Source organism: Ascaphus truei, chromosome 21 (assembly GCF_040206685.1).
Source record: "Ascaphus truei isolate aAscTru1 chromosome 21, aAscTru1.hap1, whole genome shotgun sequence".
Lineage (NCBI taxonomy): Eukaryota > Metazoa > Chordata > Amphibia > Anura > Ascaphidae > Ascaphus > Ascaphus truei.
This window is the reverse complement of record NC_134503.1, coordinates 11195988-11222336: the sequence shown is the minus strand read 5'-3', so window position 1 is coordinate 11222336 and position 26349 is coordinate 11195988. Positions and strand designations below refer to the sequence as shown.

General features: G+C 43.6%; 1 protein-coding gene across 5 annotated transcripts in view; it reads right to left on the bottom strand.

Annotated features, from left to right (window-relative positions):
- The window catches only part of GSN (gelsolin), a 51508-nt gene that overhangs the window by 1067 nt on the left and 24092 nt on the right, over positions 1 to 26349 (bottom strand). For 2 of the 5 annotated variants that reach the window (XM_075578965.1, XM_075578962.1), the window contains 13 exons: positions 23382 to 23471; positions 22339 to 22365; positions 19701 to 19833; positions 18921 to 19009; positions 17906 to 18121; positions 16490 to 16623; positions 15644 to 15734; positions 13670 to 13696; positions 8210 to 8380; positions 7248 to 7422; positions 5225 to 5346; positions 5007 to 5084; positions 4766 to 4826 (listed from right to left, as the gene is read on the bottom strand). In XM_075578965.1, the coding sequence (XP_075435080.1) occupies positions 4766 to 4826; positions 5007 to 5084; positions 5225 to 5346; positions 7248 to 7422; positions 8210 to 8380; positions 13670 to 13696; positions 15644 to 15734; positions 16490 to 16623; positions 17906 to 18121; positions 18921 to 19009; positions 19701 to 19833; positions 22339 to 22365; positions 23382 to 23471 (1414 nt within the window). The remainder of the gene's footprint in view (positions 1 to 4765; positions 4827 to 5006; positions 5085 to 5224; positions 5347 to 7247; positions 7423 to 8209; positions 8381 to 13669; positions 13697 to 15643; positions 15735 to 16489; positions 16624 to 17905; positions 18122 to 18920; positions 19010 to 19700; positions 19834 to 22338; positions 22366 to 23381; positions 23472 to 26349) is intronic. The other 3 variants (XM_075578964.1, XM_075578963.1, XM_075578966.1) reach the window with 3 other exon arrangements.

The following is a 26349-nucleotide window of genomic DNA, read 5'->3' as shown; positions in this document are numbered from 1 at the left end:
TCACAATACTTGTGATCACAAGGAGCATCAAGCAATGACTGGTGAGAGCAGTACTCAATTGTGTACACCTATACAAAATTGCGTACAAAGGCTAGCATTAGTTGCTAGGCAGATTATAATGTAAAAACCATATAAAGTATATCGCTCACTAATGTATGTAATTTGATATTTGTATAATATGATTGTAGCCTAAGATATCAAGGTGGATACCGGGTGCTACCTATGTGCTGATATGTAATGTATTTTCAGAGAAGGAAAAAGGCCTTATGTTATAAAGATTTTCCCCAGCAAGAAGCACATTAACGATGCACACCTAGGCTGTTTAAACTTGACATTTATTGTACTTTGGTTAAAATAATGGTACACATATACATTTAAACCTTCTATCCAAAATTAAACAGTGTGTATCGTGTTATTTGAAAGCTTGATTAATAAGGAGTGCAAATAAAAGACTCTGTTTATTGATCCATAACCATCATTATGTAATCATAGGATACTTATATATAATAATCCTACAATGATGGATAGGTGTATACTCCTGTGTACAGTTATAATAGCAATGCTGACATCAATGCTTCAACAAACACATTTACAATGTCCCTACCACAGGTGAAAAAAATCACTTATTACTGGGATATTAGTTAACTAGTGGTCCTGACTGTATGTGACTTGATGCTATGTAAGAGATATGGGTCAGAGACACAGCTTACCTAATTACTCACCATAGACTATGCCTATTGTGCATATACACCTTATATATTAGTAATTAGGTAAGCTGTGTCTCTGACCCATATCTCTTACATAGCATCAAGTCACATACAGTCAGGACCACTAGTTAACTAATATCCCAGTAATAAGTGATTTTTTTCACCTGTGGTAGGGACATTGTAAATGTGTTTGTTGAAGCATTGATGTCAGCATTGCTATTATAACTGTACACAGGAGTATACACCTATCCATCATTGTAGGATTATTATATATAAGTATCCTATGATTACATAATAATGATGGTTATGGATCAATAAACAGAGTCTTATATTTGCACTCCTTATTAATCAAGCTTTCAAATAACACGATACACACTGTTTAATTTTGGATAGAAGGTTTAAATGTATATGTGTACCATTATTTTAACCAAAGCACAATACGTGTTAAGTTTTAACAGCCTAGGTGTGCATCGTTAATGTGCTTCTTGCTGGGGAAAATCTTTATAACATAAGGCCTTTTTCCTTCTCTGAAAATGCAGATTATAATGTCACTTAAGCAATCCCTGCGCATGAGGGGTGACTTCCTCTGTTTAAGCCTATAGGATTAAAGGTCACTTATAACTAGCCCAAACTGTATTTTTTGCCTGCTACAGAAACAGGATACGGTAAACCACATTTTACTGGTATTTGGGTCAAAAAGGCATGATGCTAAAAATCCCCCATCAGCGCCTACAGACATAGGACACGTTTAAATCACAACCTAGAGGGTGTTTTGGTCAAGAAGTAATGATCTTAAGAATCCCGATCAGCAAACCTATACTTGCAACATCTCTCACACACAAAAAAACCTGACAGAAAAACACAAAAAAAATTAGACAGACAAAATGGAGGCAAATAAACAAAATGGATTCCACTCTCCAGAGACCCCTCCTGGTCCATATTATAAAAGTTCTAACATACCAGTTCTTTGGCAGGTCACACTGCGCAGAAACCCCCAAACATATACAGTTTGCCATACTGAGGGATTTGGGAACTTTGAAGCAGTCGTTACAAACATGAAATTCTTTGCCACATAAAAGTGAAACACGTGGTTAGGAAACCATTTCATAAACACAATACAGGATTTGATCTCCATGGACAATTTCCTGCAATAATCAGGCTATAGGCGTTTCCAACCCTCACTTCCAGTAACAGGTTCTCAGAAAGTTTTCTACATGGATCAAGCCCCCAAAAAAAAAAAAAAAGTGGCCATATAGGTGGCTACCTTCTTAAGTAACAGCAACAAAACGTGAAATCTTATAAATATTCCATTTTTTTTTTAATTCAACGCAATGCCGTTTTTAATGAGTTTTAAAGCCTCCTTTGTTTTCTATAGCAGATTTAGGATAAGACAAAGCAGCAATACATACTACCTTCCCTCCTTTGTTTAAGAGCCCTGGTAAGGCATTTTTGATAGCTAAATGCAATTATTATTATTATTTTTTATTTATTTATTTACAAATCTCATACTTGCTCGGGGAACAGAAAGTAGTTTGCGTCAGGTGGGCATTTTGATAAGGTTACATAGTTACACAGTAGATGAGGTTGAAAAAAAGACACGTGTCCATCAAGTTCAACCTATGCTAAATTTAGATGACAGATACTTTATCCTATATCCGTACTTACAGTACATTGATCCAGAGGAAGGCAAACACAAAACCCCAGTGAACTATAGTTTTATATCTCATACGGGGAAAAGTAAATGGTGCAGCACTAAATGAGAAAGCACTGTACAGTGACACGGAGCATAACCAGACTGCCCTATACACTGACACGGAGTATGACCTGACCTAAATAGAACTCTTGCTCTGCTAAATTTACGTCAGCGGTGCAAGCCGGAAATAACAAGCGATACCTCAATCACTGTATCTTGCAATAAAATCCCATAGACACAAATTAACGTTGTATTGATACAATCTTACAACCGATGCAGTTTGTTGGAAAGTCTAAACTTTCCAAAGTTCAACACAAAGGGCAGTCAGTTGAATAGAAAGTGCGTGTCTGATTGTGACCTCGTATAGTGCAACAATAGATGAATAAACGTGGCATTTTCCCTTATGAAGACCCACACTTAGGCCTTGGCCATGTTTGGCGCTTGCTGGCGGAAGTGTGCTGACGCGCGCTCCCGCTCAGCACTGAGCCCCTACAGCCGCAATTAGAGCGGCTTTAGTAGGGGCTCACCTGCGCTTCCGCGCGCTTGCGGAAGCGCAGGTCTTAGGGGAATTTAAAATTCCCCCGCTTGCCGGCGAGACAGGCCGGTCACGTGAGCGGTTCGCCCAATGAGGGCGAACCAGCTCAGTGACGTCACTGGCCCGCCCCCGGCCAGTGACGCGCCCGCCCCCGGCCCGCCCCCTGACGGTCTGTCCCCCTTCTGCCCGATCATTGTCCCCCTTCTGCCCTGATCCCTGTCTCGTGTGTGTGTGTGTGTGTGTGTGTGTATGCATGTATGCGTGTGTGTGTGTGTATGCATGTGTGTGTGTGCATGCATGTGTGTGCATGCATGTGTGTGTGTGCATGTGTGTATGCATGTGTGTCTACGCATGTGCGTGTGTGCGTGTGCATATGTGCGTGTGTGTATGCATGTGTGTGTGTATGCATGTGTGTGTGTATGCATGTGTGTGTGTATGCATGTGTATGTGTATGTGTGTGTATGCATGTGTGTGTGTGCGTGCACGTGAATATATTTATCAAAGTTGCACAATGTTAATAAATAATTTAGTCTCAAAACATGTCTTTTTTTAATTTTTAAAATATTATATAATACACACACACCACACACACACCACACACACACCACACACACACCACACACACACCACACACACACCACACACACACTGACAGCTACCAAGTGACACACACACACAGTGATACCCGCCTCCCAAGTGCTTGCTGTCTCCTGTCAGGACAGCAAAAAGCTCCTGGTAGAGCGAGCGGCAGCAAGCGAGAGTGAGCAAGCGCCAAACATGGCCAAGGCCTTATGTAGCGGTTATGTTCAGTGGCCGATTTCTCATTAGGACTGGGCCTAGGGAGCGGCAAAAATATCCGCCCCATATAGATTTGCTGCGCTCTTGGGTCTATGGGACCTGATGGGAAGGCACGTCGCTGTGGTGGCTGCCTTCCTCCTTTCGATTCGCGGCACCATTTTTTGACCAAGCATGAAATAGCCTCGGAGAAGGAATACATTAGCTACTAGAGCAGTTGGCAACATCTCACATTCTATAAAAGGTAGAGCAGAGATATCTAGTTTCCTCATAGTGTTTCCTATAATAATTAATTTCAATTCTGTTTTGTTATCTTCTGCTTAACTTATTATAAGAATCCTATTCTCACAGCAGAGGTTGGAAGATAGTGTAATGAACTAATCAAAACCCTAATCTGCACAAATATTATTAGTGGCGAGTAGGTAAACCGACTACAATAGTCTTGGGTAAAAAGGGGGTGACATCACGTCGGGGGGGTGCAAGAGGTGGTGACATGGGGCAACAAATGGGAAAGAACTGGAGGGCGGAGGGTAGGTGGCGACATTAGAGATGGCAGATTTTTTATCCCTTTTTGTCTCCAAGTTTCCCCACTTACCACTTAGATTGTAAGCTCTTCGGGGCAGGGACTATTTTCCTATTGTTTTAGGTCTCAAGCGCTTATAATATTATAACACATAACGGGAATATCATGTGTATTGTAAAGCGCCATGTACCTGCATGGCGCTATATAAATAAAAGCTATACATATATACATATATACATACTTAAGCCCTCGCCCTGAATACGCCCCTTGCACCTGCAGAGTTAGAGCATTTCCATGCTGGATTTAAACTGCCTCTAACAAACCATTCCATCAATATTCTAGGGCGATAATGATAGGTTTTTTTTTCAATACTTTGCTTCCAGTGTTGAGATATTAAGAGTTTTGCCAATATCTCAGAAGGGCCTAAATACAATTGAACAAAGGCAATGAAGTCTTCTCGATTGAAACCTGGGAACAATGCAGTATGACAAGTTAGAGAGAGCGCAGCTTACCTGATGCCAGGGCCTCTTTTTTCTCTTCCTCTAGGGCTTCGTTACCAATCCAGACAAACACCTGGAACATTATAACACAGATAAAGGGATGCTCATGTCTAATAAGGATATAATGCAATACTTCTCGCCAATTAGCAAACCAACACAAGTACCAAGAAGATTGTTAAGAGACAATTATTTGAAATACCACTGTCAGAAATATTTAAAATAAAAGTCGCCAAGTAAGTGGCTCTCTAAATACCTGATCCCATGTGTCCAGAAGCATGACATCATCAGTGGCAAGGTCCTCCTGGGTGATTTCTCCTGGGACTTCCTCAATCTAGATGAAGAAACGGTGTTGAAAATAAGTGGACAATAGGGCGGCTTCAGATCATTGACTTGTCAACCGGTGTACACACTGAACATGGAAATATCACACGATCTGCTTGTTCCGTTCCACGGTCCCCCAAGCACACTTACAATGAAACGTCCCGTTTTATTAGAACAGGCGAACAGGCGAAGCGGGTGAGCATTCAATTTGTCCTTCAGTCTGGCGGAGGTGCGGTAAGCTGCTTTTCCACCCAACGCTCCCCAGAAGTCGTCTGCAAAGAAAACATTATCAACGTGTGCCAGGGGTGGGCAACTCCAGTCCTCAAGGGCCACTAACAGGTCAGGTTTTCAGAGTTATTCCTGCTTCAGCACAGGTGGCTTAATTATTGGTTCAGTCATTATGACTTACACGGTCCGCTCCAAGTTCAGATGACTGCCTTATTTTGGATCACGGTTCGGATGGAAAGTTCGTTGTATGGAAAGGTTGGTATTAAAATGAAGCACACCGTCCTTTATGGATTAACCATACTTTTTGATACAATGGTCTAAAAATAGGAGTGGCCAACTCCAGTCCTCAAGGGCCACCAACAGGTCAGGTTTTCAGGATATCCCTGCTTCAGCACAGGTGGTCCAATCAGTCAGAATGACGTGCCATCTGTGCTAAAGCAGGGATATCCAGAAAACCTGGCCTGTTGGTGGCCCTTGAGGACTGGAGTTGGCCACCCTGACATAGACAGTATAACAGAACACCTTGCCAATTCCAGTGTAAATTTTATGGAAACCCGCAGGGCGGCGCTCTACCAAATATCGGACTAGAAAGCTCTTTTACATGTACAGCCCAGGTGGGAATATGGCAAAGGCATTTAAACGTAGCACAGATATTTAAAGCCGTATATCCACATACTAGATGTCAAGCAAAAGAGGCAAATACACCGACGTGCACCGACAGTGGGCTTTAAAACGAGCCTCGTTAAATAAATGGTGTATACACGCCCCCACCACGCTTTCTGCCAATAAGAGCCGTGTTCCAGCGCACGTAATACGAGATAGAGGTTGAAGAGCGTTGCATATAATTGCAGGATGTGGAAAGCACGCAGTGCGAAAAATGCACGCGTCCATGAGTGGGGAAATTATGGGGCGAGTGGCCCCGTGAGCACGAATTTGTTCCTGAACCCGATGGGAGACAGCGTGTTTAAAAAGGCCCGTTGATCACTGTGGTGCCTTCCGAAGTCACGCCCCACAATGCTTTGCAGATATGGGTGGGCCGTGACTTCCGAAGGCACCACAGTGATTGAACACTTTACTACCCCTGCGGTCTGTACAAGCGGTGTGCATTTGGGCACTTTTTACATGCACGGCCCCACATTGGGCTCAGGAACAGGCGCACACTGAGGGTTCTCTCCACGTATAGCGATCTGCACAGACACTGGTAAAAGCGCGAGATTTAATCATACTGTATGCCGTGGTGCTGTGCGTATGGTTATAGGTGAGGGTGGTGTCTGTATCAGTATTGGGGATGGTGGGGTCTGTATGTTGATTCTTGTAGGCCAGTAATTTATACTGTGTTTTGTGGATAACTTGTGTTGTTAGAGTGACTTTTACTTTACTATTGAATGTCAGTTGTATTTATCAAGGTGTTGTATGTATGTATCAAGGTGTTGTATGTATGTATCAAGGTGTTGTATGTATGTATCAAGGTGTTGTATGTATGTATCAAGGTGTTTTATGTATGTATGTATCAAGGTGTTGTATGTATGTATGTATGTATGTATGTATGTATCAAGGTGTTGTATGTATGTATGTATCAAGGTGTTGTATGTATGTATGTATCAAGGTGTTGTATGTATGTATGTATCAAGGTGTTGTATGTATGTATGTATGTATGTATCAAGGTGTTGTATGTATGTATGTATCAAGGTGTTGTATGTATGTATGTATCAAGGTGTTGTATGTATGTATCACTGTGTTGTATGTATGTATCAAGGTGTTGTATGTATGTATGTATGTATGTATGCATGTATGTATGCATGTGAAAATACAGCTGTAGCCCCGTCGATACCAGATGAGCCTGCAACACTACTCCATTGCATTTCTGGTTCCCACTGTACATAATCTATTAAAATGTCTGGAAGGGGTTACATTCATCTGTTGGCAATGCTCATCGTGCACTTACCAGTCTCCCTCCCCTCTGCTATTTGTGAACCGGATGCTCCCAGGATATTTAGTAACTCCTTGGCACCCCGTTTCTCAGCGTCACTAGAACCTTGGCCAATCCACTGGTAGGCAGCAGAGGGCGTCTTCAGCACATAGGCATCATTGGAGTTCAAATTACTAGCAACTGCATCCACCTACAACACATCAGCAAGTAACAGTGGCCTTAAGAACACAAAATATTGAGAATGAAAGGAAGAGAACACCTTGTGAAACAAAAGAAGAAGAAATAGTGATCTGCCGATTCCACCTTTATGAAATATTTAGAGTTGCAGCTGCGCAAGGGGGGTGGGGGGGGGGGGGGAAATCTCACATAAGTCAACAGGAAATGTGGGCCAAGTTAAAATTAAGGTTTGTGCAAAGTTTCCCCAACAATACGTGAAAATGCACCTTCAACAATATATGCTTTCCGCACATGTTAATGCAAGCTGGCCGGGAACAATTTTTAAACATGGGGTTAAAAATCAATAAAACATTTTAGAATAATCAGGCAAAATAATTCCATCAATGTTTAAAAAAGAACAACAACAAAAAACACGCATGAATTCCTTGCGTGTCACGGGTGCCTGCCATGCATTGATTTGCAATGCGTTTGTGTCTCCTCTTCCACTCAAGGAGTTCAACTCCAGTTAAATGTGGTAAACTCTACAAGGGCAGAATAAGTACAATCACAGACAGCTTGGTTGCCCACCATCACTGGTGGTTCGCTGCCATCCTTTTCAATTTCACAACAGTGGAAAGGTAAAAATAGATTGAAACATTGGTGAAGGTATTGAATCAAACCTCCATGTATAAGCTTTTAATGTACCAATTGCCACCCAGTAAAAAAAACAAATACACACACGCACACACACTGCATTTGGAGTGCCGTGTGTGTGTGTGTGTACATACAATTGTTCAACCTATGTAATGAATATTCCATACCTCTACTGCTCTGGAAAATCCAGAAGAGGAAGCGCGGATCTGGAACAAGCGAGTATCTGCAGCCTGTGTCTGACCTTCTGCTCTTGAGGTTCCTCCTTTGTAGACAACCAAGGGCTTCCCACCAAACAGACTCATCAAATGAGCAGGTTCTTTGCCTTGCACCACGCGGACCTGTTATGGAAAAATACAAAGGATAAAATGATGCTTAACCAGTGTCTGACCTTGTCTGGGAACAACTGGTGACCTTGAAGATCAATAGTAGAGCATGATTTTCTGTAAACATTTTTCTCTTTTGGAAATGCCTGTAGAACTTGCTGGAGAAGCACATAAAAAACGAGTATACACAGGAGTGTAGAATTTCAGAGTTTACAGTATACTGTATCTCACAGTGTTTTAACCCCATGCACTCTGCAGCTGCTCTATGGGCTAAATTAGGTACAACATAAATAGTGTCAGTTGTGGTATGTGGCAGCACATTTTAGGAGGCCAGCACGTCTGTAATGGCTTCAGGTTTCCTCAATGAAATGGTTACGTGTTGACCAATGCAAAACAACAATTAGTTGTCTTATGAGGCTGTTAAATCTAAGAGTGACTTGAACCCCAAGTGCTGTAATGTTGAAATGGAATTCGTCTTACTAAAAGTAGCCACTGTGAGTCATTTGAGTACAGTAACTGTTCATCTGAGCTCATTGGACAATACCACTGGCAACTCCTCAACACATACTCTGGCTACAATCAGGGGCTGTACTTTCCAAGAAATACCATTAGATATCCTCTGAACTGATATTGAGGTCATAGGAATGTGGTACAAGAGGCCAGACCTGGAGTTTCTTCTACGATCCTACAACTATCATGGCGCCCCATTTTATTGGAAATTATCTCAAGGTATTAACACGTTGGAAACCACTTGACTATCGGCACCCCAAATGTCACCAGTGGGATTAGTGTCATAAGAGGTCCTTCCAGGCAACAAAAAGCTTTCATCACCGATCATAAAACGACCACAACTTTGAGGACCAACATGACTAAGACTTATTGTACTGGATGCGCATTCCTTTCATCCCTGGTGTAGAGTCAGCTAATGTGCAAGATGTTTAAAAAAATAAATGTCAATTTCTAAACCCATGATTAGCGTCTGGTGAAGCGGTTTCAATACACTGAATAGCGCTTCACTTCTTCACACAATATTTAACAACATCTAATGCAGAAATCTGGATAAGATGTGAAAAAGGGGCTAAAAGCCACAGGGTCCGGGATTAAGGATTGTTCTTGAAGCGATATACATCTAGTTTTACAGTTTCATACACTATAATAAAAGGGATTCAGTTTTAAAACCTAGATGATGGGACATACAAAAATGCACATTGCAGCAAAGCGGTTTTGCAAAACAACGCGTATTGTGAATCAGGGACCGAGTGCTTTATTTGATGTCATTTTTTTTACAGAACAATTAAATCCGGCACTTTTAACTACTTCAGTGCCAGATGGATCTGTATCACATTTCTGGGCTACTGGCCTGATCCTTTACTAGTCTGCACAAAAACAGAGGGGATTTAAGGGGTCTGCGCTATGGTGTGGAAAGGGTTAAATTAGCGTAATTTCTTCAGAGATCAGAAATATTACATATATTTAAAAAGAGGCAGCCCCAAGCAGCACTTATTTTTTTTTTTTTTTTAACTATGCAGCCTTTGAATTCATTTATTGACATCTAATTACCTAAGCTACCGATTGCTGATCGATCACGGGAGAACGAAGCAAAGATCCTACGTCCCAGGGTTCACTAAATGGCCGCCTTTCAGTTTCAAATCATTCAGTCAGTGTAACTCAGCAGCTACAGATGTATTCTTATACAAAGGTAACATTATCTATTGTTACAGTTTGAAGCTCAAACGGCTGGGAACATTGACAACAAATGGTCACAAACAGGAAAGTGTTGCAAATATCTTGCACTGCTGGGGACGTTACTAAAACCTGCTATACATATCAAAGGATGCTCGGTATATAAAAACCAATAAAAAACATTGCATTAAGAGTTGAATACACATGTACAATACTGCCTGGACTGCTGCTTTAATACACATATTGGAAAAGATAATTTGAGATCTACGTGTGAGCTAAGCTGTACCGGCTTTTCTACCTCTAAATAGGTTAATAAAACCTAATACTGGCTTAAAAAAAAATTAAAAATACAATAACCACCTTGTTTATTAAAACAGGAAGCACGCGCCATTTCCTGCAACAGAAGTAACTGCAATTTCACCGCTTTCTGCTTACGTAAGTCGCCTTATTCACTTGTTTGTGGGTCTGGTGACTTCTCCCCGATCTGCACCTACATCTGTTAACCGAGGTTTGTCCCAGCCTCTTGGCAACTTAAACCAGTGTACAGCAAACAGAAATTCCACTTTGTGAGTCAATTCACATCTCGTCAGGTCTGCAACCCGGTCTTTCCCCATTATCTCTTCACATGCAATGCGTCCACTGCAGCCAGGGATTCTGGGTAATGACATGCAAATGAGCACTCGCAGTGTATAATTTTTTGCTTCCTGTCCATTTTAACACAGACCCCTATAACTTTATGCCTGCCTGCCTTTTCAGCACAGCCTGGGATAATGAAGTGGAAAGCCAGTAAACCTACTCACAGACAGCTATTTCGACCTTTAGGTCTCATCAGCTCGAGGCTGGTTATACAACGTTGAAGCACTGCATGCCAAGAGATAATGGGGATAGGCAGGATTGCGGACATGCAAATGTGCTCACGAGTGGTATTTCCTGTTCACTGTATGGTGGAGGGTTTTTGTCACGTTTAACCCACAACAACTTATTTAATGTGTAACTTAAACCATCAATCCACCTTTGGCTTATTTATAGGGGTAGCAGCTACCTCCACTATGCTGGTGTCCCAGTGGATATCTGCAATCGAGCTGCACTGCAGTGCTGCTGGGCTTTGCTCAAAGAATCCACGTCGGAATATTCTTTATAACCACTTTGATGGGAGCCGGTCAAGCATCCCAGGGCAAGTGAATGCACTGCAGGACTTTCTGACACAGCAGGCGATTATACATACTTGGAATACACGATTAATTATTGGTGGTCTTCCTCTTACATCTGCACCGGGAAATACAAACCTTTCCAACACTGCATAATACTCCAAGTCTGAAATGCTACTAGTCCAGTTCGGTGATAGAAATGAGAACGTCTGCTGTGAGCACAAGTGACTTTGTCCCCATTCTGCTTCCCAAAACAGCAGCCTTAAAAATCAGGAAGTCAGAGAATGGTACTCACGGGTTCTCAATGCTTTAACAGTTTCCTTGCCTGGCTTAGGCCTCGGTCCCGCTGCGCTCGTTGGCGCGGGCGGCAATGTAGCGAGTTCCCCACCAGCAGGGGAATCCTCGCGAGCCGGTCCCGGTCCCCCCTGGCGGCACAGCTGACTACACGCTGTGGCGCGTCAGCCGCTAGGAGACACAAGAGAATGGTGTTTCCTAGCGTTGACGCGTCACGTGGTGTGGCTGTGAGCCAATGGGGAGGGGAGGCTTCGGGAGGAGGAGAGGCTTCGTGGAGCGGGGAGGAGTGTGGAGTGAAAGCAGGTGCGTGCCTGTCTGTGTGTGTGTGTGTATGTGTGTGTCTGAGTGCGTGCGTGAATGTCTGTGTGTGTGTGTATGTGTGTGCCTGAGTGCCTGCCTCTGTCTGTGTGTGTGTGTGTGTGTGTGTGAGTGCGTGAGTGCGTGAGTGAGTGCCTGCATGTGTGTGCGCGCGTGTGTGTATGAGTGCGTGAGTGCCTGCCTGCCTGTGTGTATGTGTGTGTGTGTGTATGTATGAGTGCTCCAGCCCGAGTCCGTGGAGGGAAGGGGGGGGGAGAGTAGCAGCTCCCTCCTGCAGTCCGTGGAGGGAGGGGGGGGGAGAGTAGCGGGTCCCTCCGCTCAAGCCACGCCCCCCCTCCCTGTCAAACCTCCCACCTCCCGCCCACCTCCCACTCCGGCTCCCGCTCCCTACAGACCGCATATCGCGGTCTGTGTATCTCAGCGCACCGCCTGTCAGCAGTGCGGGTGCGCTGACTCTGGGAGCGGGGCCTTAGCCTTAGGTTAGAAGGACTACAGTTTGTGGAAGGCAGTTGGTTGCCTACCAGAATTAATCAATAATGGGAGAAAAAAAAGTCTTGGCACTAAGTACACAGCGTGATATTATAAAACCAGCCTTGTAAAACACGTCCTACAGTTTATCATCTCGCCTACACTTTTATTGTGACAATCACGTTATCAATAGAAAAACAGAAAAAGTTAGTCAAAACACTGGAAGTCCAAATAAGCAAAACAGCCACGGCTTGCGTTAGTAATGACGAAACGCTCTGTGCAAAGCACTCGATAGTGCTATTATTTACTGGGCATTCCGGTTGTAGGTTTCCAATTTAAAAACACTATGTTGTGGGTATTTTGGGGGTTCAATTTGAGCTTGTAGGTGTTCTGTATGTTTTATAATTCTTGTGCAGCTAGTCTTGGCTGTTTTGGAGGGTGGCAACCTCCTATCCAATTGAAGCTCACTCCCTCCCACATTTAAATGGTTAAAAGCTCACTCCATGGCATCTCCAACTATCAGGGGAACTTGCCTGCATGCAGTGTGATTGTGACAAATCTATTACAGAGTGCTTTTCCTGGTAATGTACAGGTTAATAAAAGCTTCAATCAGACTTAGAACTTTTGCAACTTATATTGACAGATTTATTATAAATCATTCTTCCTGGCAATGCACAGGTTATTAAGAATCTATATTAGTGTAGGGACCCTTGAAACGTGGTCTGCCGTGAAGTTTGGCTCATGGGCTTACAACAATTTGGCCAAAATGTTAAACTAAAAGACCATTTTATTTATTAGTTATTTATACATGTATATTTAGGCACTGTACCGTATATAAGTTTTTCTGGATGTGCACTGAGCTTTGTCTGTGTTTTATGTTATGTCTCTGGTTTTAAAAACACTACCAACAGATCATCTTGCCCTTCCAGTTAAAAGTGATAAAAACTGGAAATGAAGCATCCCCCCCCCCCTGCTGCAATAAACACCAAAATTCAAAAAGGTGTCATTTTCCCCTACTGTTAATTCTAATAAATACAGATTTGTTTTTTTTTAATAAAGTGGAAACACTGGAAAAACATAAAAAAAATTAAATTGATTTTTTTTACAAATAAGGTAAACACCAGAAACCGGAATACCCAATTGTAACATACAATTGGATCAAAGTACAAATATGGCAACACAACTAGTTAATAAGTGTTTTTCCATTACAGACTTTGAACAAAAGCGTGGTGAGTAGTCACAACCAAACAGGTGATCACACCCACGACTACACTTCTATGTTAGTGCAATACAAGCATGTTCTACTCTTCCAAAACTACATGCAGCTACACGCTCAATGATCCATGGGCAGGAACTTGTGTGCCAACTACTCAAGCCCGGACATGCAAAATACCTGGGTTCTGGGGCCCCCACGAGAGCTCTGCAAGGGAAGAAAAGTTAGGTGCAAGTGTTCTAATTAGTGACTTGCACCGAAGCTGCAGAAATGCAAGAGAAAGGGACATCAACAGTCACTGCAACAATGTACAGTACACTTACAAGACAACAGAAGTGACAACATAGAGCTAGAACTGAGAAGTGACAAAGTAATGACAGTATTTAGTGGACCAAGTCACTCAATACACAAGGACTGGAACCCATAGAGAAGCCTACAGTGACCAAGCAAACGTATAATTCTACCCCAGCGACTAACTGCCCAATGGGTAATACGATACTATAACCACACACTAAAATGTGTATATGCATTGTTAATATTAAAGGAGCATAGCTGATTTTAACACATTGTGTTTTTAAACAGAGATAGAGGGGCCATTACCTACTACACCATTTTGCCCCCAATTCAATATGCAAAGAGGTCTCCTCTGTGTCGTTGGATTTATTATCCAGCCCAGAAAACCATTAAACCGTTCACTACCAGTGAAATAGTGGGGTCCTCCAGGATATGGCGGTGTATACATTGCTGTACCCTCTGGCCAGGCGTCACTAACTCTTGTTCCATTTTATATGGCAGCCCTGACAAAGCTTTGTGATATTTACGGCAGGATCCTGTTACGGACGCGGTGTCGCATCATGTAAGGCTCCTGGCGACGAGGGAACCCACACAAAACTTATTCTAATCTTCAGTAGTAGCATCAACACATTCAATGATTGTTATAATGAAACACTTTGGCCTTATTTTACAAGCTGCTAGAGCGCCGTATCACCGGTATCCCGCAGAAAGCCCCATTGAAGAAGATCATTTGGGGATCAATATCAGATGTCCCACTAGCAAAGCAGGCTCTCAGATCATAGAGGGGTATGGTTAGGTAGCACAAAGGGCCATATTTATTAAGCGGTGCCAAGCCCTAATATAGCTTACACCAGGGGTGCTCTACTCCAGTCCTCAAGCCACCTGTGCTGAAGCAGGGATATCCTGAAAACCTGACCTGGGGGTGGAGGGGGCTTAAGGACTGGAGTTGAGCCCCCCCTGCCTTACACATCACAGTTAAGTGACTGGGTTGTGATGTGTCCTGTGACAGTTTGCAGCCCTGATGCCTCGTACCTGGTGACACTAATCAAAGTGCTGGAGTGGTTGTGCAACGCTTTCACAATCAGGACGACACATATTGCAATCTTCCCTCGTAATACAGTCACATTGTAAATAATGCAGCTTATATTCAGACACCCTGACTCAACGGTTCCCTATTCTGTGCATATTTACGATGGGCTGCGCAACATCTCATGATCTTTTACATCACGCACTGTATACTGCTCTACCTATTGTACACCGACATTGTTTTATGTTATACTGGTATCATCTCCCACAGCCAAATGTTCTGTACCAAGTCATTCTAATAATAATCTTAATCACTACAGTAATATGGGAGCCAGGCATATACTACATGCACCTCAAGCCCTTCAATGGTTAAATATATTATAAAGCTTAAGGAGTTTAAATTGCCTCTCTCCGGTTTAGTTCCACTCACTCAACTTCCCCCGTTATTGCATGATGGCAGCAGAGGAAACAGGTCAGGAGTGAACCCTTGCCTTTCAAAGTGCACTTTTGTTTGATGGGGCATACTGTCCTATGCGGGACCAGGCACACGCTTTGTAGCTCAACTGAAGCATCTCCGTGTCCACCTCACAAATATGTACGAAAGTGGATTTTTGACCTTGTGCAACAACGAACGCACCTTTAATCCAATCCCCCGGTGTAAGGCTGGATCAGCAATTCTCGCACTAAGTAAGAGGGACTAAAAGACGAGTTCCCTTTCACTCCCCCCTTACCATGATCATCTGTGGCTGATGATCAAACGGGCATTGGCCGGGGACCCAATCCAAAAAGCCGTAGAAAGTGACAATTTCCCATGATGTGTATGTTACTAATCACCTGTACTGGTACGCCACCCAGTTCCTCATCCAGCTGGGTGCTCAGGAAGGCAGAAGCAGCTATCTCATCCTTCGTGGAATCGGCTCCCTGCCTGGAATGGAATAACCACAACAGAGAGTCACCTTTGGTCAGTGGACAAATTCCTCCCCGAGCATCGGTTCCATAAAGGAAAACCGTCTCCCCCATGTACCCATGACATTTATTTCCTTTTTCCAAGCATGCTCTTAAAAGCAAAAATCGCTAATCCCACTATAAATTAAGAATTAGACAGAGATAGACTCGCTGTCTAAGACACCTTAAACACCTGGACACGGGTTCAAATCCTGGCTCAGCATTTCATCTTTCTTTATTGCGAATTGGTAATACATACAGTACCTGCATGGGATATTAATCCCGTCAATCTTTCTATAATAAACATGATTAATACTGAAGTACATAAGTAGGTATCATGACTGTAGACTATCCACACCATGATGATTGACACCGAGATAAAAGATGGTAAAAATAAAAATAAAGTGTAGATTAATAAATAAAGCTTGTTGTATTCTACTCAGTGAACACCACCTCCTGGCCTCAGGTCCAAAGAACATCTTCCGGCGTGCTGGTTCTTTAAACTAGTATGAACTGTTCCACCATAACCAGGGGATCATCTCAGCCAGTTCAGAGTTGAAAGCCTCCCAACTTATTTTAAACCCCAGCACTGAACATGTCCTTTCATTCACATTAACTTGTGTCTTCACGTTCTATTTAGGGACTTCGGAGAGGAAAGGGAGTGAGGGGAACCCAGTAATGCTTCAGAACAGGCTGTGAAACACTGCAATGGAAACCAACAGTCATTGCATTTACCAAGTGTAGATAATCTGTCCTTGCTTCCCACCATGGCTGTAATGGTATAAAATGATGTAACTGTCTCCTCCGTAGAACTGGCCATATTGGGAAGCAGCCACCGGCACTTTCTCAGGGCCTTCAATGCGCCAGATCTGCCAAAAAAAAAAAATGGAACAGTCAGAGCACCAGGATATTGGCAACACTTTGCAACATTCTCTATAGTGCTGATCCTTGGTCGCCACCTCGTGGATGAAAGGGAAATTGCACAGAGAAAAATCTGACTATTGTTCCCAGGGGGTCAAATGGGGAAAAGGTTTTTTTTTTTTTAAATTTTATTATTAAAAATCAAGAGACACAACATGCTGCGCAAACAACTGATTATATTTTACTTCATGAAGGTTTTGCAGAGCTGCCAAATATAGTCTGGGGTGAGAGGCGAGGCTCAAACATTTCAGTAAAATTGTACTTCCAGTTCATCATCCCAGCAAAAGCTTAAATTGTGAGGACAGGGACATCCTATTTCCTTTTCTTACTGTTATACCTGGCCCTATTCTAGGGTTGCCAGGTGACGTCTCCAAAAATGGTGAAAGGTGTGACGTGCTCAAGACAGACAGACAGACACACACACACACAATGCTGTTACCTCTCCTCCTTGGCAACACCCGTCTCCTGACACCTTCCCCTGATTGGCTGTATAAACCAGCAGCAGCCAATCAAGATGGAAGAAGCTGCCCAGTCCCCTATTAACAGCCCTTCTCTCTCCCTGTGCAGGGAAATCCCGAAGCCACTCCACCCCAATCTGATCACTATGTCCAGAGAGGTAATACCGGACACATACATGTCCAATATTACCTCATTTTTTACTGGACAGTGTGTCCAAATACTGGACACCTGGCAACCCTAGGCATACCTGTATTTTTACATTTCTGTACCTTTGCAAATATGGTTGACACCACACAATAAAATAAATATTAATCACTACTCTAAAACATACTTACAGCATCATTCTGTTAATAAGCACTTCAATTAAATGCCAGTTTTATGTTAAAATACTTGTAGTTCTTTGTAGTTCTCAACCTGATTGGACAGTTCTTTCCTAAAGTAGATTCTCTTTACACCGTGTTTCCCTTCAGACATGTAATGTTTGTATTTCTTTTTAGGTTTATTGATGTATTTTTGTGTACCCCTCTAAATGTTTTATTGAGTCATAAATCTGTGTCACACTTGGAGACCACCAGACTAAGCAAGTCAGGACAGGTTTCATGGAAAACCAGTAGACTTCCAAGGGTTTAACACAGCCAGCACACAGCATCCAGAGACCACACAAGCACAAGGAATAATCCAATCATACAACTCTTGTTCAAAATCCAGAACATCTAGAATGAGATCTGAGCACTTGCAGTGAACTCATTCTGCTCATAGCCCAATACCCACCTCCTTTTTGCCAGAGCCATTATCCACCATCCCATGTTGGGCAGCCATTGCTGGTGACTCATGCAGAGTGCTGACATCAAAAGGCACATTCTCAACCTTGGCAATGTTGTTGGGTATGTACGCGATGCCCATGCCTTCTGTTTGGTCCTTGTCACGCCAGTTCTTGAAGAATTGTTTGAACAGTGGTGTCTCGCCGCTCTCAGGGAGAACTTGGATCTGTGGAGATAGAAAGAGGAATTTACAGTGAATGGGGGAAATGCTTATATAGATTGGAAATCACCCACAGCAATAACTACACCAGTTTTTTCCAACCTTGTTTTGGTTAAGGAACCCTATGTGAAATTCTGAGGAACCCCAACCCTCTCTAATAGCGCGTCTGAGATCAGATGCATTGTAAGGAACCCCAACCCTCTCTAATAGTGCGTCTGAGATCAGATGCATTGTAAGGAACCCCAACCCTCTCTAATAGCGCGTCTGAGATCAGATGCATTGTAAGGAACCTCAACCCTCTCTAATAGCGCGTCTGAGATCCGATGCATTGTAAGGAAAATGTCGTAATCGTCAGAACAATTTAAAGCAAAATAAAGCACACGGAGTTGTTGAACCCTTTGAGTGACCCATGATGTACCCCCCACGTCTTGGGGTCTGGTACTCCAGGGGCTCCATCAATGGTCCGAGTCTAAATTCTTTTGGTGGAGATGGGGTTCTGGGTTCTCCCATGGAACGCTCAGCGTGATCTGGCTACAGTAAGAACGCAAGAGGAACCTCCCCCCCCCCTCGCCATGATTAAGCCAAGGCGGTTGTGGCACTCTGGTGCTGCGCTCTCTCTGGCGCGTAAGGGTTAAATTATTATATTGTGCACTGAAAAGGAAATGGGCATTTCACTTTGAGGCCAACACCGTAATGGTCAGGACTACTTTATATTGCAACAAGTCCACAAATAAAATGAATAATCACTAGACACCCGTCTCGATCTCTCTAGACTACGCATACCCCGTAGTCGGATTTACTGCACCTGGGTTTGTTTGGGATATCCCATTTTTGAGATGAACTCGGTGGCGGTTTGTAGGGCCATCTTCTTTTCTTCAATGTTGGCGCCCTTACCTAGGAAACATTTCGTACAAATCATCCCGTCGGTTCTCATTTATTCTTTCAAGTCATTTTATTCACAGTATAGGTCGGTTTGTCTTGAGAGGTCAGTTGCGTGCACCTTTGTGTCTCCAAAAACGTGTCGGTCCTCACACGGACAGTTGTCAACGTGTGACAAAGGTCCGTGTGGGAACCCAAACGGGTCCCTTCAATAATTCTACCATAGCTTTTTTTTTTGGGAGCGCCTGCTTTACTTTTGTGTATTTATTTTTTTAAATATACCACACTAGTGGTCTATATTGCACCCGTGGCAGGAACGTCTGTTTGTGAGTGCACCTCTATCTACCCCTACCTTGGGTTCTTGACCTCTAGCTGGTATGCTAAATAGATAAGGGAAAATATTCTGTAGACTTACAAGTGCTTATGCAGGAGTGGCCAGCTCCAGTCATCAAGCACCATCAACAGGTCAGGTTTTCAGGATATCCCTGCTTCAGCACAGGGGGCACAATCAGTCCTGCTTCAGAACATTGGCTCAATCCGTGGTTCAGTCAATGACTGCATCATCTGTGCTGAAGCAAGGCTTACCACAAAACCTGACCAGTTGATGGCCCTTGAGGATTGGAGCTGGCCACTCCTGTTTTAGACCCTTGTACCAAAAAGTATGGGTAATCCTTAAAAGGACCGGGTGCTTTATTTTCATACAAACCTTTCCATACAAAGATCTTTCCATCTGAGCCGTGATCCAAAATGAAGCAGTCATCTGAACTTAGAGCGGACTGTGTGAACGGGTTTTCGTCTGCCACCAAAGACACAGACATGGGTCCACTGCCATTGGAGACCTTCAAGAAGGAGAGAGATTCAAGTGTGTGCAAACATTAGCAAGGTCCGGCATTCTGAGGCACAAAAGACTGGGTTGCACTATTATCATCATGTGTTTGTAAGGCGTCAACATATTCCACAGTATAATGGGGATAGCGAGGTAAATGGCATAAACAGAGTGACATACCATACATACCATAGGGGACGTTTAGGCATGAGAGCAGAACATAGGGGGCGTTTAGGCATGAGGGCAGAGCTGTTAGGGGGCGTTTAGGCATGAGAGCAGAACATAGGGGGCGTTTAGGCATGAGGGCAGAGCTGTTAGGGGGGTGGGAGCATCGTTGAGAACTTTGTATGTCAAGACTAAGGTTTTAAGTTTGATCCTAGAGAATATTGGAAGCGAGTGGAGGGATTTGCATAGTGGAACAGCAGAAGTGAAGCAGTGATTGAGGCAGAGGAGCTTGGCAGCAGCATTTTGGATGGAGAGGAGTTGGGACGGGGGTAAGGGGAATGCTGTCTAGAAGGTTGCAGTAGTCAAGGTGGGACAGGATGAGCAAGTGAATTAGGATTTTAGTTGCATCAGGAGTGAGGAAAAGGTGCATCTTAGTGATAATTCTGAAGTGGAGACGGCAGGACTAAGTGAAGGACTGAATGTGAGGAATGGAGGAGATCCGACTCAAGTATGACCTCTAGATGGAGGGCTTGGGGTGTTGACGCAGGGCAGGCCTTAGGGCAAGGTAAGAAAAGCAGCCCGCCTTAGGCCGCGTGCTTTCAGGGGCCCTGCGCTCCCTCTTTCTCCTCCTGTTGGCGCCAGGAACCAACTTCCAGCCAACCAGAGGGGGGAGCTGAAGCAGGGAGCATGCCCCCCCCCTCCCCTCCAGCTCCCCCCTCCCCTCCAGCTCCCCCCTCCCCTCCAGCTCCCCCCTCCCCTCCAGCTCCCCTCTAGCTCCCCCCTCCCCTCCAGCTCCCCCCTCCGGTCGGGCGAAAGTTGGATCCCGGAGCTGACAGGAGGGAGAGGAGGGGGGCCCTGCGCTCGCTCCTCAGCTCCCCCCTCCAGTAGGGTGGAAGTTGGTTCATGGCGCCAACAGGAGGTAAAAGAAGGGGAGGCGTGGCCCCTAGACCGCTTCTCACCGAGGGGGGGGGGGTCCTTACAATGGTGACCGACATTAAAAGATGACGCAACATCATATGACGACACATTGACATGGCAGCGTGACATCACATGCCACATTGACGCTGCCGGAGGGCTGCTCTTCAAGATAAGCCCCCTTTACTTTTTTTTAGGGAGGGCCCTGCAGACCGTCTGCCACCTTGGGCCCCACAAAGCCTAGGACCAGCCCTGCGGTTGAGATTGTGTTGTTCTTGGCAGTGAGGGAGAGTTTGGGTGTAGGGTTGGCAGTGAGGGAGAGTTTGGGTGTAGGGTTGGCAGTGAGGGAGAGTTTGGGTGTAGGGTTGGCAGTGAGGGAGAGTTTGGGTGTAGGGTTGGCAGTGAGGGAGAGTTTGGGTGTAGGGTTGGCAGTGGGGGAGAGTTTGGGTGTAGGGTTGGCAGTGGGGGAGAGTTTGGGTGTCGGGTTGGCAGTGAGGGAGAGTTTGGGTGTAGGGTTGGCAGTGAGGGAGAGTTTGGGTGTAGAGTTGGCAGTGGGGGAGAGTTTGGGTGTAGGGTTGGCAGTGAGGGAGAGTTTGGGTGTAGGGTTGGCAGTGAGGGAGAGTTTGGGTGTAGGGTTGGCAGTGGGGGAGAGAGTATTAGTTCTGTTTACGACATGTTAAAGCTTCAGGTAATGGTGGGACATCCAGGAGGAGATTGCAGAGAGACAATTGGTGACACGGGACGGGACGGGAGACAGACAGAGAGAGACAGACAGAGGTAAATGTGGAGGTCCTCAGCATAGAGATGATACTGAAAGCCAAAATATTGCATTAGTTCCTCAAAATGCATTCAGCATTTAATATATCTGTCTTTTATATTACCAACAAAAAATGAATTTACAAGAGACAGTATCATGAATCTCCAGTCAAATAATGCTAAAGGGGTCCCTTAAAAGTGGATGTAGAACCAATTTTGGGTGATTGATTGAATCCACACCTGTGTGAAAACCATCTTGGTATCCCATTGACATTGTACGACTTTCCTTTAGGTATGCAGCGCATACGAGAAATACATTAAAAAGAGACAAAAAGTAATAGATGTCAAAGGAATCCATGTGGATGCCTTCCAACATCTGGAGAAGAGATTTACATTGGTGGATATTGATTTCATATTCAACACTACTGGAAAAATACATTATAGTATTTGGAACATATATTTATGAGCATGTGTTCCATATTTCAAGGAGCCATGGCATATACACACAAAATACAAATACATTGCGTGTGTGCGTCTGTGTGTCCGTGTGCTGGATGTTATTTATCCCTTTCAGATACACAGTCACCTCCCTGCAGGGCACTCACAAATTAGCAAAAATGCCCCAGAAACCACGCTACACCTCAATTAAGCGACCACCACCAAGAATAATTTACGGTCTTACCCTCAATAGTTCTTGGTCCACATGACACTAGAAAAAAGATGTAATTAACACAAACCCCAATGTAGCAAAATGTGTCCGAAAATTTGGTTAATCTCTTCAAAAAAGGTACTAGGTTCAATTAGAGCCCAAAGACCATGCTTATTAAAATTTTAGATTTAATATATAATGACAAGTGTACAGCGCCCATTACAGAAAAGTTATAAAAACATAATTTATATTATGAAACCGTCTGCATATATATAACGGAATAAAACGGAAGAACAATACGCTACCACCGAACAATATTAGATCCTTTCAAAGAGGTGTTGAGGTTGAACATAACTCGCGTGTTATTCATATAACAAACCTCAGATGAATTCTGATTTAGGGATTCTCAGGCCCTTACTTTTAAAGAACCCATTTTTTCTTTGGGGGAAAAAAGGGACAACCTTTTGTGGGTGTCTTAGCTCCCACTCAATCTTTCCTTGAACGGTTTATGGCTGGGAGAGAATAGTTTTTAAACCCAAATGGATCCGAGTATAAAACACCCCATAACTCCCTCCCTGTAAAACGCTAGAGTAATGCTACAATCATCATTGCGTTCGGATGATTTGAATGCACGCCTGGACAACTGTTTTCACAACGCAAATTTTCAGATTGTTCGGAAATAATTAAACTCCGGACCCCTCAGTATCGCTTTAAGTGGCCGCTCAAGACTTGTATATCTGTTTGTCTGTCTTTATATAGCACCCACAGGTATACTTAGCACTTTACAAGAGAACAACCCATCTCTCACTGTGCTATTCTGTTTATGCCAAATAGATCACCTGTAATAATCTCCAAACACTCCCTGAATTAGGAGTGTGTGATTCAAACACAAGATATCGTCTCTTCATTAAATGACCATTAACTCAATTATAACATGTTGCTAGTGTGTACAGTAAAACAACAGATGCAAGAAACACAAAGCACGCATTTTTTTTGCGTACATTATTTGACAAGGAAGTGAGAATTCTCTAAAACAAACCTGTAAACATGGTCGGGAAACATTTGCTTGTAATTACCTTATAAAGCTTTGCAAGCTTTCTATTGGATGCATCCGCTTGAACATCATCTGAAGGTCCCTCCGGCAAATCTGGCTTATCTCCCAGAATCTTGGAACAAATACAGGAATAAAAAAGGTAAATTTATTATACCTTACATGGCTCGTGTGCGAGATTTACCTCACTCGTAAAACATTTTGTCGAAAGTTTAATCTTCAAAAATGTTTTTGCTAAAATAATGGTAATGTACTTGTACACTGAATTTAAAAAAAAAAAAAAAAACACATTTATTTTTTTCAGACTTTAAAACACATGGCTTGATTTTTAATTTTGAGGGGGTGAGGTGCTTGTTTTTAACCTTTTTGGCATGGATGGGGGGTTGGCGAGGACGGTTCTGCTTTAATAAAATGAGAATAATCAATATCATATACAAGGACACCAGCCCTAGTATTGAAGCTGCAGACCAAGCTATATCCCACATATGTTTTTTCTTAATAAAATCAGTTCTCATTATGAGAAAATACTTGTAGCATTTTCTTAAACAACTCTGAATTACATTTAATGTATTACAGGCAAACCCCGGTTTAAGGACGCTCACTTTAAGTACACTCGCGAGTAAGGACATATCGCCCAATAGGCAAACGGCAGCTCACGCATGCGCCTGTCAGCACGTCCTGAACAGCAATACCGGCTCCCTACCTGCACCGAAGCTGTGCGCAAGCGGGGAGACTATAGAGCCTGTTACACATGCGTTATTTATATCAGTTATGCACGTATATGATGATTGCAGTACAGTACATGTATCGATAAGTGGGAAAAAGGTAGTGCTTCACTTTAAGTACATTTTTGCTTTACATACATGCTCCGGTCCCATTGCGTACGTTAATGCGGGGTATGCCTGTATACTGTAACCAGCCTTTTTAGTTTCTACAGCAACCATTTAGAAAGTCACCGACAGCAGAATATCCTGTGTAGCCATTTAGTGAACCCCCGAGCCAAATCTTCGCAGATCGATCACAGGAGAACGGATCAAACCGGCAACTTGGCTAATTACTTAGTGTGTGGATTGTATTTATGCTCATATTGAATGGAAAAAAAATAAAATGGGAAAAATAAACGGCAGCTTCGACTGCCACTTTAAACCATCGTGCTGTGTAATAAATATTGCTCACACAACTCTGTTGAATAACAAGAATGGATAGTGTTCTTGAATTCAGATATTGGTTTCATGTATCAAGCAAACATTATAACATGCATCGATATGTCTGCCTTTGTGTCTGCTGCTTCAGCACACGACTAGGAAGCCGTTGTAGGAGGAGTTAAGGCATTACCGCGACGCACACGTTCTACAAAAATGCATCAAATGATGTGCCCGTGTTCACCAGCTTCTCTTATCTTCGCGTCCAAAAATCCCAGCAGAAACCGGAGAAGAATTAATGTGTCTCACGAATGACCCAACGCAGAAGAAAAAAACCTTGCCTGAGATTCTATCACACAGAGTCAATACGTGATGCAACGAAAACATGCTCAGAGCTGCCCAGCAGGGGGCATCACTTCCTGGGCGACACAGAGCAACACAAGAAGCATTCGCTCACAGTGGGTTACTCCCAGCCCTGGGGTAACGTAGGAAGGGGAGGCAAACCTAGAAAATATTGTCTCTTAACCCCTTGGCTGCCAGGAGGGTTCACAACATGTTTCTTATCTAAAAAAATCTAGCAAAGCACACGTCACGACCATTCGCTTTCTTCATCATGTCAGCCCAACATCAAATAGTTCATTTTCTCGCCCAAGCGTCCGCTGTGATCATACATGGCTTTAAACTGCAATGCAATGCGTTGCAGCCCTCTCTGGTCCTCAATGGGTTAAAGTAAAGATCAGTTTCACTACCAAATGCTCATTTTAGGAGACAGGGTGGGAATTTTATTAATTGGCTGGCTTAGCTGGAACAAGACAACCCTCCTTATCTGGGCATATGGAATAATGACAATACAAGTTCCCACGCATTATAAAGTGTAGTATAAGCAGCCTCACACGGAGGAGAGCCAAAAAGGTTGAAAGCGCTGTCTGTGAATAGGTTTACTGGCTCTGCACTTCTTTAACCCAGGCGGTGCTGAAAAGCTGTGTAATACGGCATGCATAAGCTTGTAGGGGGCCATGTTAAAATGGGTAAGAAGCAAGAAGGTGACACTGTGCTCATTTGCATGTTATTACCCAGAATCCCTGGCTGAAGTTGAAGCATTGTATGTAGTGGCGGATTTACAATTCTGCCTCCCATAAGTACTTCCCTTTTTCAAATGACACCGTAACGTCACATGATGCCGTGTTTCCATGACCACGTGAGGCCATGTGATGTCATTGTCATGGCAACGCGTCATCATGTGACGGCACGAAGCTGCAGAAGGCGGCGCCAAGGAGAAGGTAAGAGACCTTTACAGAGGCGCCACGCTCTTCCCGCTCTCAGTGGCGAAGAGAGCGGGGGGCCTCCGTGGACAGGGTGGGGAGGGAGGAGGAGAAAAGGAGAGAAAACACAGAAGATTTGCCACCCTAGGCCGTATCGGGCCTAATGGGAAATCGTCCACTGACTGCACGCTGATAGATAATGGGGAAGAGCACGGTTACAGACCTGTCTGAGACACGTGAATGTGCTCACACGAGATATTTCTATTTGCTAAAGTATAAAAGGGGATTATTTTCTACTTCTTTGAAATGGGCGGATGCAAGGGGTGGTCAAACCAGGCCTCGTCGTACACTCCCAACCTCCTAAACGTCTCGTAAGAGCCAAAATAATTGGAAGACTGCAGAGCATCAATAAACTCCAAGATGGATTGCGTGCCCTGTTTTTACTAACGACACACACTCAGTGTGCACAGTTATACTCATTATCACTGTATGTTACAGCAATTAAACTTCCACAGGGATTTAAAAAAAAAAAAAAGGTTCAAAAGTTTTTTTTAAAAATGCACATTTTGCACTTAATGTTTTTTTTTTA